At 41.4% G+C, this 17809-nt stretch overlaps 1 protein-coding gene across 2 annotated transcripts in view; it reads right to left on the reverse strand.

Moving 5' to 3' along the window:
• The window catches only part of nrp2b (neuropilin 2b), a 101566-nt gene that overhangs the window by 62641 nt on the left and 21116 nt on the right, over window positions 1–17809 (reverse strand). For both annotated transcript variants that reach the window (XM_080498539.1, XM_080498540.1), the window contains exons 3-4: window positions 10379–10560; window positions 2369–2596 (exon numbers count right to left, since the gene is read on the reverse strand). In XM_080498539.1, the coding sequence (XP_080354665.1) occupies window positions 2369–2596; window positions 10379–10560 (410 nt within the window). The remainder of the gene's footprint in view (window positions 1–2368; window positions 2597–10378; window positions 10561–17809) is intronic.

Below are 17809 nucleotides of genomic sequence, written 5' to 3' on the forward strand. Positions count from 1 at the left end.
ACATGATGAGGCCAGCCTGTGGAGGAGGAGGAGGAAGAGGAGGAGGAGAGAAAATAGCCTGCAATCGATCAGAGCTATTGATTTTTTTCTTCCCTTTTGGAATGGGTGGATATCTCAAATAGGGCTCTTGAGCAAATAATGGTAATAACTCTAAGCTTGATGGTAGTGACGAAAAGGGGAAATGAGAAGAGAAGAGAAGAGAAGAGAAGAGAAAAGAAGAGTAGAGAAGAGAAGAGAAGAGAAGAGAAGAGAAGAGAAGAGAAGAGAAGAGAAGAGAAGAGAAGAGAAGAGAAGAGAAGAGAAGAGAAGAGAAGAGAAGAGAAGAGAAGAGAAGAGAAGAGAAGAGAAGAGAAGAGAGCTGATCAGTCTAACAGATATTACATAATCATATATTATATTATATTAATCATTTCCTATTACTGATACTGATCACCAATGTCTCATTTTCCTTCCCTTCCTCACATGTAATTTGCAAACATTAACCAGCCAACCCATTAGCTACATCTGCCTAACTTGTTGGCAAGGCTCATGCAGAATGTGCCGATCACAGGATAGCATGCAGACATGATGGAAACGACCAAACCAATAGTGGGGAAGAAAATAGTCCAAGGGAGTTTAATGACAGCATAGTGGTTTGTGCTGAAGCTGAGTAGAAACTCCCACTCCCTGATGCCATTTATAGAGGATGGTTGAAAAAGAGTGAAAGTCCAGTTGAAAGCTGGTTGGGTGATGATGCCTTGTTCATTCTGAAATCAGAGGAGGATCTCCAGACTGCTTCAGGATGACATGAGCACGAAAGTTCTGAAGAGTGAATGCAGATGGCCACAAAGAAAAAAGACAATTCTGCAGGCATGCAAGGGGCTCCGAACTGTAATAAGCAATCTCGGTCTTTAATGATCAGAAAGTGCATATAACCTCCCTTTCAGGTTGAATCAACTGCAAAAGCATGAACTTAAATATTTACGGTACTAGTTCTTACATTTTGTTCTATTTTCAACGTATTTTAAAACGGGAAGAAAAGTGAGTTCTCGGACTGGTGATAATCTGACTCTACTCTCCCCTTTATTTACAAGAATTGCATTTTAGTCCAGCTCCTCTTTTCTCCTGGTTCCTTTAACCTTATTCTGTAGGAAACACATTCAGTCTTTTCCTGCTTAACATTATCCTGCGTTCTCTTCCTGTTGGAGTCCAGCAAAGGGCGGAACTAAACGTCCTTCACCTCTGACTCTCACCTCACACATTTCCTTCTCTTTCAACCCGCTCCTACTTTATATCACTGTCATTCGTTTCCTTTCATATCGCTGTCTTTCTTGCAGTCTCCCTTCATCACTCAAGGCAGCAGGTCGTTTTCATTCGAACCCTCCATACGCAGAAAGAGTAAAGATTTTGTGTCTAATTTTAGAATTCATCCTTTCAAGCAGCATCCCTCTCCCTTGCTTCATCTCTCTGACTTTATGTAGCTCCTCAGGCTAAAGTTGTATTTACTGTCAAATTCAGAGCAGGAAAAGCATCATTGTTATTTTTTTCCATTTCTATTTATTGTTTGCTGACTGACTTTTGAAAGTGCCTTAGCAGATTTGGAATCAAAGAAGTACAAATGTTTCAACATCCACTGTTGGAGTTTTAAAATGAAAGATGAAATTCATGGTTTATGGTATTGAATGTCTCAAAAGAAACCACAAATAGTGTCCAAAGTTGAAAAAAAAAAAAAAAGGTTTAGCAAATATATTTTTTCCAAGATACATTTTTTCTTCCTCTGTCTAATCCCTGTTGCTACTTCCTTTGAAATCCCGTCATCTTCCTGAAGGCCGACCAGAGGTCCTCTGGCCTTCATTTATTCATACCAACATCACCTTTCTTTGTTCCGGTCTTCCCAGCAGAGGAGGACTTTTTCGTTGCCCTCTGTTTCTTTTTACTCATTCCATTGCTTGAAACTTGATCCAAGGTCTTTGCACCTTGGATTTGTTGTTGTAAATTCTTCCAGTTCTTCCAGTATATTCACCAGAAATATCCTAACCCCCTACGGTTCTCTCTCTCCCCCCCTCTCTCTCGCTTTCTCACCTTCCCTCTTCTCTCCCTCTGCGCAGCTTCACATATTTTGTTTTCCCTTTACAAAGTCTCGTCTCGTTTCTCCACAGTAGGTGCCAGCATTCTGCCTGTAAGCTTTACTTTCATCGACCAACGCATAGCTACTGAAATAGTTGGTACTCCATCTCAGTCGATAATGATGTAGGCAGGGCAAGAATACACACTGACCCCTGACACTGATGAACCTCCAAACAAGTTTGTCGTCAGTTGGGTCAACACATCTAACAAAACTGTCAAAATAAAGAGTGCTCCATCGAAAACTGGGACCAAGGTGCCATACCTCCAGGGAGCCCGTCCCACACTTCCAGCCAGTCGTACTTGCAGTCCCCCTCTCCGCCGGGCAGGGGATCGTTCTCCAGGTCGAAGGTTAGGAACGAGAGGGTCACATCCATGCTGGGGGGGACGATGATGATGAAGGAGCACTCCAGGTTGTGGGGGTATTTGTCAGGGAAGCCCGGGGACTCAATAAGACCTGAGGGACTGGTGAAGTTACGGGAACAGTCTGAACCTGAAGTGAAGACATTGAGAGGTAGAGAGAGAGAGAGACAGAGAGACACAGAGAGAGAGAGAGAGAGAGAAAAAAACACATTAAGACAAATATAACATGTTGAATTTTTGGAAATGTATATTAATAGCCGTTAGATGACAGTTTGACTCAATATAGATCAAATTAAGAAAAAGTCAGCACAAATTCTATTTGGGAAAGATTGTAGACACCACAGACTGCCATTATTTTTCACTCTAATGATATTATTCTGGGTAGACTCCCAAAGGTGCTGTTATTAGAAGAGAGAGTGCCGCCTCTCCATTTTGTTCAACTTGTTCTCTGGTTCCCTAAATAAGATAACAAAGTGACTCAATGTGGTGTTTATTCAATGCAGTTAAAGTACATTGAGAATGTGGACATATTTTTTGTGACCACAGCTGCTTTAACTTTCTTTGCTCTTCTTCTTTTGGTTTTAAAAAATGTCTCCTGTTGCAGCAATCCTCTGTAAGTTCTCTGGCACGTACCATACTTTGAAAGAACTAAATCAAAGTGTCATTAGGGCTGTTGAATGTTAATTGGTGTGCTTGCGTATCCAAAGTTTTACATAAACGCTGATCTTGTCAGTGCACCCGCAACAAGAGAGTGATGTAAATTCAAGAGGACCATGTAGGGAATAAGAACATTTGACATATAGCTGATTCAGGTATTTTAGCTTAAAAACAAACACAGCAGATTTTAAACGGCAGGTCTTGAAGTCATAAACCTGCAACCTTTCCACACTGTGCCATCTGTACAAACAAAGACACTGCAGTGCATTGAAAAGACAAAGCAAGAATAGAAAGAAGTGAATGCCACAGATCCTCGGTTTAGTTGTGCTTCAAAGGGACTTGCATCTGCTAGTTTGTATTAGGTTATCTTAGGTGAGACAGCATGCTTCTGCCAACTCCTGAGAAAATACACAGAAAGCTTCGAATCTCCACTCGCGTTTCTGAAAAATTAGCAGTGAAATGAGTGAGAGATGACACCACACTCTGCAGACAGTATCAGGGATGTCATCATTTATGCACAGACTAATGCACGTGTGCACATGCTTTAACGTGCCTGTAATACTGTCTAATAATACCACACACACACACACACACACACACACACACACACACACACACACACACACACACACACACACACACACACACACACACACACACACACACACACACACACACACACACACACACACACACACACACACACTATTAAGTGAATGTGGTGGCACCAACTGGACCATTATTCTATTCCACCCAGCCATGTATGACCACTCAGTAGGCACACGCGCACACGCACACGCACCCGCAAACACACACACACACACACACACACTGTCTAAGCCTCTTATGGTAACCCATTTCTCTCCAGTCTGTTTGGGTGCCTGTCTATTGTGCTTGCGTGCTTCTGTGAGTAAATGAAAAGAAGTAAAAACACATTAAGGGGACTTTTTGTGTTTGGTGTGGCATGCACATGCAACACAGCCTGAATGTGGATGAGTGGTTGTGAGCAGTCATGTGTGCAGAGTCCTTGAGTGTTAGGTGTGCAAGACAATACACTGGTCAGCACACAGCTGGTCTGCAGGCTGGATAACAAGGCTGCAGTTCATATAGAAGTCAGGACTATCACCAAACACTGACAAAAAACAAGGAGTCCAGCTTAAATCCAGCTGCAATCGAGTGTTATAGCATTTGCCAATGCATGGCAAGTGGATCTCAATTACTTTTAATTTATTTATATGCAATATAATTTTTGCTTTTTCAACGTGATTTCACTATCAGCCACATATAAAAATGTGGCAGTGGATCCCATGCAACTTAATTGCCTACCAGTGAGAGCAACTTGAGGTCAAAGTCTTGTCAAGTGGTTGACTTTACATATAAAAAAGCTTGCATTGAGGAAATATAATGGCACTGTTTGGAGTTTAAAGTCAGTTTCCTTGTGACTCGAACACGTAACTACATTTCTATTGTGAGCTGTCACAATGCTTCTGTCACTGTGGATGAAAAAATACAATGTGGATGATGTTCGAGGGCTGTGTCTTCCGCTAATGTGCCCAATTTGCTATTTGGCAGGTGGAGAGTGGGTCTGAGGAAGTGACAGTGAAGCTCCAAACTTGAAGAATGACTTTAAAATTGTTACTTTAAGGGGAGATCTCCATGGAAACTAGGTAGTTACGCTAAATGAGAATGAGCGGTTCACTGACTGACAGACGCTGTAAGAGGCAAAGGTGTGTGTATTTAAGCTATAGCACTGCTGTTCATAATGAACAGACTACCTCAAATGACTCTCTCTCTCTCTCTCTCTTTCTCTCTCTGTCTCTCTCTCTCTCTCTCTCGCCTGCTTTTATCATGAATCAACCATCAAGTTCTCATTCATTTGATGGAATTATGCCCGGTGTGTTACAATGAAGCAATGAGACATTCATAAATACATCAAACACTCCCTCCACGTTCTCACTTGTTTACTAATCCATTTCTTATCACAGCACCTATATTTAGTATAATAAACATTGTCACTCCTGATGTATCCCTGTCCCGGTTTCTCATCTAATTTGCTTGTTATTGTGACCTTCTTGCTCATGGCAGCGATCACACACGCACGCGCGCACACACACACACACACACACACACACACACACACACACACACACACACACACACACACACACACACACACACACACACTGGGTTTCTCTTCTGTCTGAACCCCCTGCTGAGTCCATCGTGGAATAGCATGGGTCTGCGTGACTATGAGCATGTGTGTGTGTGTGTGTGTGTGTGTGTGTGTGTGTGTGTGTGTGTGTGTGTGTGTGTGTGTGTGTGTGTGTGTGTGTGTGTGCGCGTGTAGAGTGAACGCCTGACCACCCTTGTTGCCGGGAGCAATTTTATTCTCTTTTCATTACTTCATGTTCATGGACATTACAAAAACACTTATGCCCTCTTTTCTTCCATCTCAGTCTTCCTCAAGTCAATGCCTGTCTCTCCACTTTGTCTCATCACCTATGCAGTTCTCATTATATCCATCTGTGTGAACTGGATAAGTGAAGGAGATCCGCTTGTTTCGGTTGTAGGATTTGGGGAGTTGAGTTTCATGCGTGTTGCTGGGTAGATCTTGTCTTGGTGCTTATGAGTCGTTGACTTCTGGGAGACACATTGAGATTTCCCAGTGTGCGCCCTAAATCGCTCTCATTTAGGTGAATAATGAGAGTCTCATAAAATCATGTGGGTCTGTTTGGCAACCTGACATGCACTTATTTAATGCCGTCCATGCCAATGTGGTGTTAGTTAGAGAAAATCCACATTTACAGCCCCGTCTCACCCAATCTCTCCCTCACACACGCGTTAGAAAAAGTTAACAGTAGCATACGAGCTGAAGCGCGGTGCAGGCGACCACACACATCACAACAGCTCATTCAAAACCACAGCTTTGCTTTCTCGTCAGTATTTGTGGAGTCATTTAAGTTGCGGTGCTGAAATCAGATGGTCACAAGACTGTCACCACAATGAAGGTCCTCAATAAAAACTGAAATTCCGCATTCTTTTCATGCTTCACTTCAATCTCAGTATACTGTGAGTGCAGTTGAAGTGTCCTAAAACATTCTTAGTTTGGTCAATTCAGACAAAATCCTGTTTACTTTAGTTAAATGTTTTGGGTTTTTGTTTCTGCATTTTTCTTTTATGTTTGCAGACATATCCATCTCAGCAAATGTTTAACCAATTGCAGGAAACAAATATGCCTAATCCATTAATTTTACAGCTATTACTCATTATAAAGTGGCAGTACTGAAAAACAAACAAACATTGAGTGTCCTAAACCACAAAGTAAGCAAATACTTTATTTGAGTTTTAAAAGTGCAGAATCTCGCGCACTGGAGAGCAAGATGGTGATTCAGTGAGGAGGTTCAGTGTTGTTTTGCATTTTCAAAGCAATCACAACTGTTTGTGCATCCAGATAACACCTTTTACTTGTTACTAGGTCAGATCTGGATCCACTTTCCTCAATGGAAGCCAGAGGAGACGGAGCGAGCAATATGATTGGTCAGAAGGCCCAGTAAACTGACTTGATGGGTAGTCGAATGGAAGCAGAAAGGAAGTGCCTGAAGGCATCAGGCAGAATGTAAACAACAGCAGTTATTGGAAGGATTGTAACGATGGCTTCCACATTATACGACCTGCACTGTGTGAGTGTGGGTGAAGGTGTTTGTGTGTCTAAAGTGTGGGCGTTGGACTTTACTGTGTACACTCTGTGGGAATTCATATTTTATTTAGGTCAAAAACTAGTGCCCACAAGGTGTCATTTTGAAAATAGAGCATAAACTGTTTGTTGTATGTGTTGTTTTCATGAATGCAAACTAGTGAAAATCATGTTCATGTTTAGATTTGAAGGTAAACTAAGGTAAGCTTGCAATAAATATGATTATAGTGGAAGTCAATGTGGTGTACTTTTTAAGTGATTAAAATATGTAACTTGCGTGTGTGTGAATGAATGTTTCCGTGCAGACATCCAAGCCGTCCTGCATTTCTGAGTAACCGTTCATCACTGCATCAGTGAACTCGCGCGTGTGTGTGTGTGTGTGTGTGTGTGTGTGTGTGTGTGTGTGTGTGTGTGTGTGTGTGTGTGTGTGTGTGTGTGTGTGTGTGTGTGTGTGTGTGTGTGTGTGTCTGGCGGGTTCTGGGTCACAATAACAGCTGGGGGCACCCTGCCTAGACACTGAAATTTGATTGGTCGCCAGATTTCCCCCCGCCACATTCTGACTGGCTGGATTTTTGCACCAATATCCATAGTAACAGTGCTGTAAACAAAAACAAGAGTGGCATGATTGTTTGTTTTGGTATTTATGTAGTTATTGTTTGCTCTGCCCTGAATTTTGATGATTAGTCACTGTTCATGTGTGCACGATTCTATATTGGCAAGCTCTCCTGCAATATGGCCGCACACAAGAAAGCTGCTCATTACTCCGAAACACACCCCAGTAACAGGCAGGGGCTGCAGCTGAGATTATGTCTAGACAGTGTGTGAAGGGGCTGAAGGACAAAAACAACTACTACATCGTCTAAATCGGATCAAGACATCCTAAAACATACTGACAACTTAAACCATATCAACAATAACACCTTTTAACTGAGATTTACTGACAAAATGAGTGACTGGTTTTAAATGTTTTAACAACTTTTACATTTGGGAATAAAGTAAATGAAATTACTGAATGATAATCCAAGGTTTCTATGTGCTTGTTGCAGAGTTTTTGTCTCTCTTTCTCCTTGACACAGTGCCTTAGATGTATTTGCAGCTTATAAATAACATTTGCTTATTGTTATAAGATCTGTCGGCATCTTGGTAGTTTATCACAGCTGCTTTGTCGCTGCATCTTTACGTCATTATTTAATCAGCTATTCAGTTTCTTGCAACAACAGATGTTATGTGAACTTCTGCATGACTGGATAAAATTGTATTCTGCTGCAATTCAATTAATAGTAACTGATGCAACTTCAGCTGGAAGCGTTACCGGACAAAACAATATCAAGAGGCATGCAGGTGAAGCAGCTCCACTATTCTACAAAACAGCAACTCAGCACTTGTATTGGCATATTTGTAGGGTCTTGTTCAACACTGTAAGTTCTTTGACCTCCTGATTTACATTAATTTGCAGGTTGACAAGCTTGATTTTTCACATTGGAATAGAGTTTTGATTTATTTATTTTCAGGTCAAAGAGAATAGAGCAGATAGAGGTACCACAGCAGGATACACATTTAAATGGTTCACCAGCAGGCTATACTGTACGTGTTGCACGCGCACGTGCGCGCGCACACACACACACACACACACACACACACACACACACACACACACACACACACACACACACACACACACACACAGAAGATCTAGTCACCCACGCAACCAGACGTTCAGTTGCACCTTCCAGGATAACAAGATCTTGTTAGCAGTATGACAACAGCTTGAATGTTCCAAATGGCTCCGTCATTACTGCCAGGAAAGGCTGGACACAAATGCACAAGCACACAGACGAGCACCAACACACACACACACGCACGCACACACACACACCACACACACACACACACACACACACACACACACACACACACACACACACACACACACACACACACACACACACACACACACACACACACACACACACACACACACACACACACTGAGAGTTATGCAGGCAGAGACAAACTGAGCAACATCCAGCAGAGGCTTCCATCATATAATTGGTCAGAAAATAATAATGCTGTAAGAATATATTTTATTGCATATTGTTGTGGGAAATATAAATATAACACTTTACCTGTTTAGATTTATTTATTTATAGTTTGACTCTTCAGCACGACAAAAGAACATGATTTAATGTGATTTTTTTTTTTTTAGTTTTAACCTTGTTTGATTTGGTGGTGGTCTGTTTTAGAACTGTACACACTTTGTTGAGTGGGTAATACTAAACCACCACTGGATTAATAGATTTTGAAAAGCAATTACAGACCATAAAAAGGAGAACATCTTCCCTTTAGTTCCTAAAAGAAAAATTTATGACTTTTTTTTCTTTTTTTCTTTGAAGCAAGCACAGGTATAGAGCTATATATTTATATATATATAGCATATGGCAAATGAAAACAAATTTAATGAGTCACAAAAGCCTTTCTCACTCTCTTCTTTCCCTCGGGTGCCAGAGCGTGAACACTGACACCAGTGTTGTTTTAAAGTCCATCAGGTGGACTCGCACACACACACCGGAGAAATCCCAAAAGACTGGTGCCAGCAAGTGAGAAACACCGACAACCGCACGTGTTGTGTTTGTAACCTCAGCCCTCTGTGTGTGTGTGTGAGACTATGTGCGTCTCAGGGGAACAGGGCTCAGGACTCAATTAAGCAGATATGTGTGGAATGCTTTCAGGAGGAACGGGACAAGATGGCTGTGGGGCCGACACTATTGCGCCTCTCTGTCTCAGTTGCCCTTGATCTCAATTGGTCTCGCTTTGGCTGACCCATGGCAGCGTGAAGGGGAGCCATGTCAGGCACACACAGAAACGTACGTACGTACGCACACACACACACACACACACACACCGAAAGTACCATGAAGGGAAGAGATGTCTTGCCTGGACAGACTAAAGGGCTCTCAAGGGTCCTCTGCTGTGTCTCTTGTCACGTTCTCTCTGTTTCCATTGACACCAGGGAGATAAACGAGGCTTGGTCGCCTAATGAAGCATGTTGAGTCTTCTAGTAGCTTGTAATACAGTTACTAATAGCCTATTCATGGGGACACTCCATATAAAATCCTTTACACTCACTGTTGAGTCTATCCATGAGGATCATTTACAGTGATAATGTCCTTTGTTTGAGTGCTGGATCCTCTAACCACAGACTTCATGTGGTTTCATAAGGAAAGGACTTGTTGAAGTGCGCTAAAGTATCAAATAACAATAGAACTAACATGATATTCACTGCTTCAGTCTCTGTCCATATCAGTTCTCTCTGTGCATTGCTAAGCAATTTTCTAACAAATCACGTCTAACCGAACTGGCCTATATTCGTGAGGAACTCAGCGTAACTGAAGGAAATCCACACAGGCATGAGGAGAACATGCAAACTTCACATTTAAAGAGTCTATTGGCCATATACCAAGAAAATAACTCACCAATGCATTATTGTTTCTATATATCTAGAGGTGTATGTATGTCACCTTTGATAAAAACAAACAAACATATAGAGCAGTAAGTATTTACCGGTCTTGAAGATTTCGTAGCGAAGAGAGAACCCTGCCCCCTGGTGGGCATAGTCAGACACAAACTTGATGTGCAGTGATGGCCCTGACGAGATGATTGGCGCAGGGGCAATGTTGCTGCAGTGCTTCCCCAGCAGGTCAGCTGTCTCAGAGTTCCCATCATGGATCTCCACGTAGTCATACCTGCAAAGTACAGACATTGTGTATATTATGAGCATGAGACTTGACAAAAGAGGTTCAAGTTTTATACTGAGCACCTAAGTTAATTAGACTTCTGCAAGCACACTTTTGAGCCGCTTTTACAACTGACAAAAACACACACACTACAAGACTGTGTCAGTCCTTGAGGAAAAAGTCTGTAACTGACTGCAACCAAGTGATTATGAAGTTCAATTTTTGTGGAATGTGTGGCCTGCAGAATTCCATCTCAATGCTAACAAAAGAAAATGTTTTAGAAGCAAACTGTGGCATTGCAGTCTCAGGAAGTCCAATAACTCCACTCTCACACAACATACTTCAAGTTGAAGATACATCAGAAGACAGTGACTTAATTTAAAAAAAAAAAAGTTTCCAAACTAAACTGAAGAAAGTCTACCTCACATGATGTCTCTTTCATGTTCTGCTGAGGTGAGGGTCCAGACAGAATGCAGCGGTCAACTGTTTGCACTGAGAATGAACCCAACACCCTTTGATGCTGGAAATGAATTAATGTGGAACAAATGGCTTTGAGTTTACATCTTGCCCAGGTCTAATGCAATAATGTTTGGGACACAGCTTCAGTCCAAAGAGGAATTCACATTTTCCACTTTGGTGGGAATGGATTTAGGTCGCTTCCATATTTTCACTCCCGACTTCGAGAAATGTCAAACGTCATGGTTATTCAAGTGTTGAACCAAGACTTAAAAGGCAGGGGTGGGAAGTCACAGGGTACAAACACTTCATCACCGTACTTAAGTAAATAGTTTTTTATGTATGTATTTGTACCTCACTTGAGAGATTATTTTCACAACTATTTACTTTATATCTCTACATTTAAACAGATATCTTGAGTCAGGTCAGAGTCACAACAATACAGCATGGGAACGTCAACAACGTAGAGTAAGCATCAAATCCAGAGACAGAAAGTGTACAGTAATTGTGTAATTTTCTTTAAAATGGTTTCACCTGTAGGATTAGTTTAATTAAAATGTTTCATTCTTCATGTGCATGTTCTAAAATTCTCAGATCTAAAACAGCATATGATTAATTATAATAAATAATTTCACCATTAAACAAAACATTTTTTAAAGGCAATACCTATATTGCTACAGATACATGCACATACACTTAAAACACTTATGGCTCAGAAAACATTTGTACTTTTTCCTCTGCTCAAGTACAATTAGGAGTTTTTTTTAGTTTTACTGAAGTAAATTACTTAAATCAGTATGTTGACTTGAACCAGTCTTTTTAAGATAGAGTCCTTAAGCAGACAAAAGCAGTTAAAAGACTGAATATCAGCTATTTAAAGAACAATTACACTGTCAAACAACTTGCATATGAGGCCCTGCTTCTTTTATTCATATAGTCTGTTTTCCCAGAATGCGTAGTATTAATACCACTGTTGAAGGAAAACACTTTGCAAATCTGTATGTGCATCAGGCCCCAATATAAGAACAGTCAGTTCAATAGTTTCCACTCTGTACGTATTCATTATAAATCAACAGACAGGACAATGGGAATTGTCGTCTTCCCTAAAAGGAAGATACTAACTCCAAATCTATTCTGGTTCCAGTTTCTTTCATGTTTTCTGACCACATATGTTCGGGGCTGCTTCCAGTTCCCCAGCAGGAGTGTTGCCTCTGTGTCTGGATACCAAAGACACACCTGCCTGCTTCTGAAATAGCTTCTTGGATAGAAATTCCTGGAGCAGCTTTTCACAATGGAAAACATTAAGGTTTCAATGTGGGATGTAAATGAGTTCAGTCCCTGTTCGGGTTTTCCCTATAGCAAAGAAAGGTTCAGCTGGGATCTAACTGGCATACTGCTCTCATTATTCGCCTCAGTGTTGGACTTTTTACGTTTCTCTAAGCACCACCTCATGAGAACCTTGAGGATCTTGGGTTTTCCCTACAGCTCAATGGCATGACATTACTAGACCTTGTAGTGATTCAACATATGAAGGTATCATGTAGCACTGGATAATAAAAGTAAAGCTGGTGGTTATTTGCTGCTACAGAACAGACACATAAGAGATGAATGGCTATATAGGTGGTGTTAATCACAATTTATTACATGCATTCACAGTTATGCATTCTACCATTCCTGAATACAGAAGTAGAAACACACATATACTGTACATGCTGGTATAGGCAGACAGGATTAGTTTATAATCTGCAGCCACATTCTGACCTGAGTCAACGGCCGACAGTTATGGCTGGACTCGTTTGAAACAGGCTATTTCCCTCCAGTTGATTCAGAGTTCATTGAATGAACTACAAGCGTGAAAAAAAGTTGTTCAAAATTATGTATTATATTAAAAAAATTGTGAAAATAAGGAGATTTCCATTATGTTTAATTGATAGAGAGAGAGATAGATAACTTTATTCATCCCCGAAGGGAAATTGTTTTGTTGCAGCATTCTGGTACTTTGAGTGAGAGGCTGCACAAAGATTTGCATGTCGATGTGTATAGAGAGTATACAGATATATGTACTACATGGAGCTGGTCTTAAGTATCTTAGTATCGCTGTGTGTGATTGGGACTAAGGTCAACATGGGAACAAAATCTCAAGGAAAATCAGCAAAGTTTGAGGTGAAGTTGACACGATTGGTTAAGGTGAAGCTGTGGTTAGTGTTATGGTCAGGGTTGGGGACATAGCCGTGAAAGAAATGAGTATAAGTCAATGTATTATCCCAATAAAGAAATGGAACAGCATACATCCTCTTTGTGTACTTGGATACAGCAGGACACTCATTTTTATAAAGTGCTCAGTCAAGCTTGCATGATAGCATTATAGAACCGTGTGTGTGTGTGTGTGTGTGTGTGTGTGTGTGTGTGTGTGTGTGTGTGTGTGTGTGCCGTCTGTTAGCACACTATTGTCTGGGAAATGAAGCAGCTGTTGACCCCCGTTCCATCTCTTGCCTCCCAGACACTGACTGTCCATCAGCCAACGTTCCTCAATCAATTAACATCCAGTAATATCTGCGGACATGCGTGTGTGCGTGCGTGCGTTGGAACCCAAATTTGTTTAACCATTCATATAATGGGGACAAAAATCAAGTTGGTAAGGACACATCAAGTTGTCAAAGCTAAAAAGTGATCAGTGAAAATGTGTTTTGATGTCTGATGTAGGTTACCGTAATGTCCAGGTTAGGGTTAAACAGGTGGCAGTTATGGTTGAGTTTGTAGGAAATTGACCACGGATGGTCATACAACACTTGCGTGTGTGTCTGATCTGACAGGTGAGCATCTTGCCAACATAACGAGGGTCACACACCTCCCACTCTCCCCTCATGTTTTCCGTGGCTCTCGCACCACAGTTACGACACAAGCTGTCGCTGCACACTGAGCATGTGTGTGCGCATTCGTGCGTGCGGATGCACACGCGTGCGAGTGTGTCATCGTTCCTGTCACATTTTCCCAGAAGAACACCTCATTCCAGCGACAGATTCCTCCTCCGGTTTCCAGCACTGACAACTTTGTTTTGCAGTTACTCGCATCCATGTAAACGTCCATTCATTTTCCCGAATTATTTCTCACTCTACAGCTCATAATTTTTAAATTCTCCTTGTCTCTCTGTCTCCTCTCTTTCTGTAGCTCCCTCTGAAGTGCTGTCAGGCACATAACCAGCGGCCGCAAGTCAGTGTGTGTAGGAAAGAGTGAGGAGCCAGAAATGGGGAAGAGAGAATACACACATTTTTGTGTGTTTTAAATTCCAACTCTGTATCGTTAATTATTAAAGGAAAAAAAAATGATAAAATGAGCAAGACAGATCTGAGACAGATGGCATGTTCTCCCATGATCTTTTTCTAAAGCCCAACTTTCCTCATTCTAACACATTCTTGAGAAGCATTTCAGATTTAATTCACTTTTCACTTTTCACGTGTCGGAGTGAAGCCACAATGAAGAAGAGAAGTGCTGAGATTTAGCTGGCACACTGCAGACATAGTCAGAGCGAGAACATGACACTGCATTCACTCCTCCAGCTCCCCACCTCAGACAGACGGAGACAGGTGTCCCTCCATGCCTCCCTCTCACTTTGCAGCTTTGTGCTTTTAGTAGAAAGCAGAAAGACACACAGATACTTCTAAGTCGGCACACACATACACAGGAGACCTGTGCGCGCACTCGCAAACACGCCGGTGCACACACAGAGCCCGTGGCCATGCGCACGGGGTCTATAGGGGGTGGGTTTGAGGTTTCCAATCTGTCTGTGTGTAGGAGGTACATGGCTCCTAACAAACTGTTTAATCCCATCATCCCTCCTCTCCTCCCCAATATGTTTCGCTGCAGCCAATCAGTGCTACGCTGAGATTTGCCATAGGGAATGACAACAACTCCAAATCTGTTTCTCCCACACTTTTCCCTGAAATTCAGTTGTTAACAAGCAGTGAAGGTTTTTTTTTCTTTCTCTTTCCTTGCTTACATGCAGGAAAAACATGTAACATGGGAAAGAAACCGCTAAAAACAAGGACAAGCATCTGTGGATTTATGGATCACAGGAACAGACTTATTTGTGGAAGAAGACCTGAACCCGACTCTAACGTTTAACATGCAGAGAGATTTATGAGCTTGTGATTGTTTGTGTTTTGGGGGGTGGGAGTATTTGCCCAGCGAGAACGCTCTCGAAAGGCAGTCTGACGGGAACCAACAGGAAAGGTCTGAATACAGATGAACTTCCACCCCTTTTTCTTTTCCTTAATTGCATTTTCACTCTTGCTCTCTCTGTCTCTCAGAGTCTTTAGGTTTGGAGTTGTTTTCTCACACCTGCATGTTTCTTTCAAACCACCACCACGGCAGCCCGGAGCGCGAGACCAAGCGTCTGCACAACACGTTAAACAAACTCTCAGTAAAAAAGCAGACTAGACGTGCATTCAAGTGTAGCAGAGGTTTCACAACTGAGAGAAGCCGAGCATTTGGTCTAACTCCGAATATGAAATGTTCACTGGTTATAAGATTGATTGATAAGAATATTACTTAACTGCTTCAGAACTCTGGAATTGATTCTCAAAAAAAACGATGTTCCCCACTGCACTCAGTTTTTTAAATGAGAAGGAATGTTATTAGGTCTTTATCAAATTTGTTTTTCTGTTCTTTATTGGACTTTGCTGACTTTTTATCTGCCCATTCCAAAGAAAAGGAAGTGAAATCATTGGTGGCCACAAGAAAACACCATTTTTACAGGAAGTGAAACTATCACAGATGAGAGAATTCACGCTCTCAAACAAATGGACACCGTTTCCTTCTACTGTCACATAGATGACCTAATGGAAATCCAGCTAAATCCTCTCAAGATATTTTAAGTATATGTTTAGGGAAGCAAAGTTTTACTTCTGCCAGGACAAAAGACATTTATAGACGAGGTGGTTTTATCAATGCACGCTGGGAGATGAGTCAGGATGCTGAACAACTGTTTATGGCAAAAGTTTCTTTTTTATCTCTCCTCTGCTTATATTTTCTAACTGGTATTGTAGTGAAAAATACATGTATCTGTTCCATTATATTTTTGATAAAGGAATTATGAAAATAAAATATACCGAGTCGAGCGTAAGATTTTAACTGATTTCATCAAAATGTTTTTGCTGATCATTACTAATTCATCCATGCATCTTCTAGACAGCTTAATCCAAACAGGTCTGACCAAGCCTAAGTATTTATACATATAATCTTACTGAGACACATGTTCTCATTTAAAGAGAGACCTGTTAAAAACATCTAACTTTCATAAGACGAGTCAGGCTTTTTATGGGTCGCAGCATCTGTTAATAATAATGTTTTCTGATGTGAAAAACATCAGGAAGTCCAGCTTTCAACCAACTATTACTACTTGGTGTGAGACCATGCATGTTCAGAACGCGAATTGGGGAAGATGGTGATGTCTTTCAAGTTCATCCTCACATGTTGAAAGAAACCGTTGTGATGAAAGTCAAAAATGAGTAACTCATTTTTTAGCATGCATCTCGCTTCTTAACACAGCGATAAAGATCTTGAAACATTTTTAAAAAATGCTGCGATTAATGTGTTTTGCAAAAAACGTCTTCCTGCAGCAATACAGCCATGTGGTTTAATTCCAAAGTGCATTAGCAGTGAGTGTTTGACCCTCATCCTCGCTCTATGTTTATAGTCAAGCACTATACCTGCGTGGCCTTAGAGCAGCAGCAGCCTGACTGTCAGTGAAGCAGTTAATAGAGAGCGAGGAGGATGACTGACTTCACTTGGTATCAAGTAATAGGCCTATTACTGCAGACAGTTGGACTGTTTGTGTGTGTGTGTGTGTGTGTGTGTGTGTGTGTGTGTGTGTGTGTGTGTGTGTGTGTGTGTGTGTGTGTGTGTGTGTGTGTGTGTGTGTGTGTGTGTGTGTGTGTGTGTGTGTGTGTGTGTGTGTGTGTCCAGACGTAGTCTCCAGGACAACCCGATCGATTCCTCATTATAGCTTTAACACACATTGATCAGGATCAGTCCTTCACCAACACACACACACACACACACACACACACACACACACACACACACACACACACACACACACACACACACACACACACACACACACGCTCACATACAGTTATTACAGTAGCAGACATTGATCAGGCAGACCTTCAGCCCCCCGGGGAGTGTCTGTAAATCAGAGCTCTGATATGATCATTATTACCTCCACCACCAGGGGCTGTTTGTGTGTGAGAGTGGATTTCTTAAAATCACCACCTCGGAGCGTTAACAAATCTTCAAAATTCTCCTTCTGTAGCAGCGGGTCTCTTAAGCAGTGGAGTGTAACCTAATCTCACCTTCCACCGGGGTTGAAGTGTCTGTTTATTAGTTTCGCACTGCTTATGCACTCAAGGCCTTTTTCTCTTGTTTGTGGAAGAATAATTCTCATCCCAGGCGGAGGGAAAACAACACTCCCACACTTTAAATCATCACGGTTTTTGACTTTACTTTTCTTTGTTTCAACTGCCCACTAAAATCAAACATTTGAGACTTGAGAAATGAGCACAGGGGAAAGGTCTGAACAACTGAAGCACTCGAAAAGAAAATATGGAGAAAAGCCTATTAGTTCACAAAGAGCCAGGGGAAGTTATGTAATTAGAGATTTAGATCAGCTTCTTTATTTTCCAAAAGTACAGTAAGCAGACAAGTCATGAACAGACAAGAGAGGAACCAAAAACATCATAAATAGCCACATTACATTTTTGCATCTTAGAATTTTTTTTTTCAGGTTTGTAATCTTACT

Source organism: Blennius ocellaris (assembly GCF_963422515.1).
Source record: "Blennius ocellaris genome assembly, chromosome: 6".
Lineage (NCBI taxonomy): Eukaryota > Metazoa > Chordata > Actinopteri > Blenniiformes > Blenniidae > Blennius > Blennius ocellaris.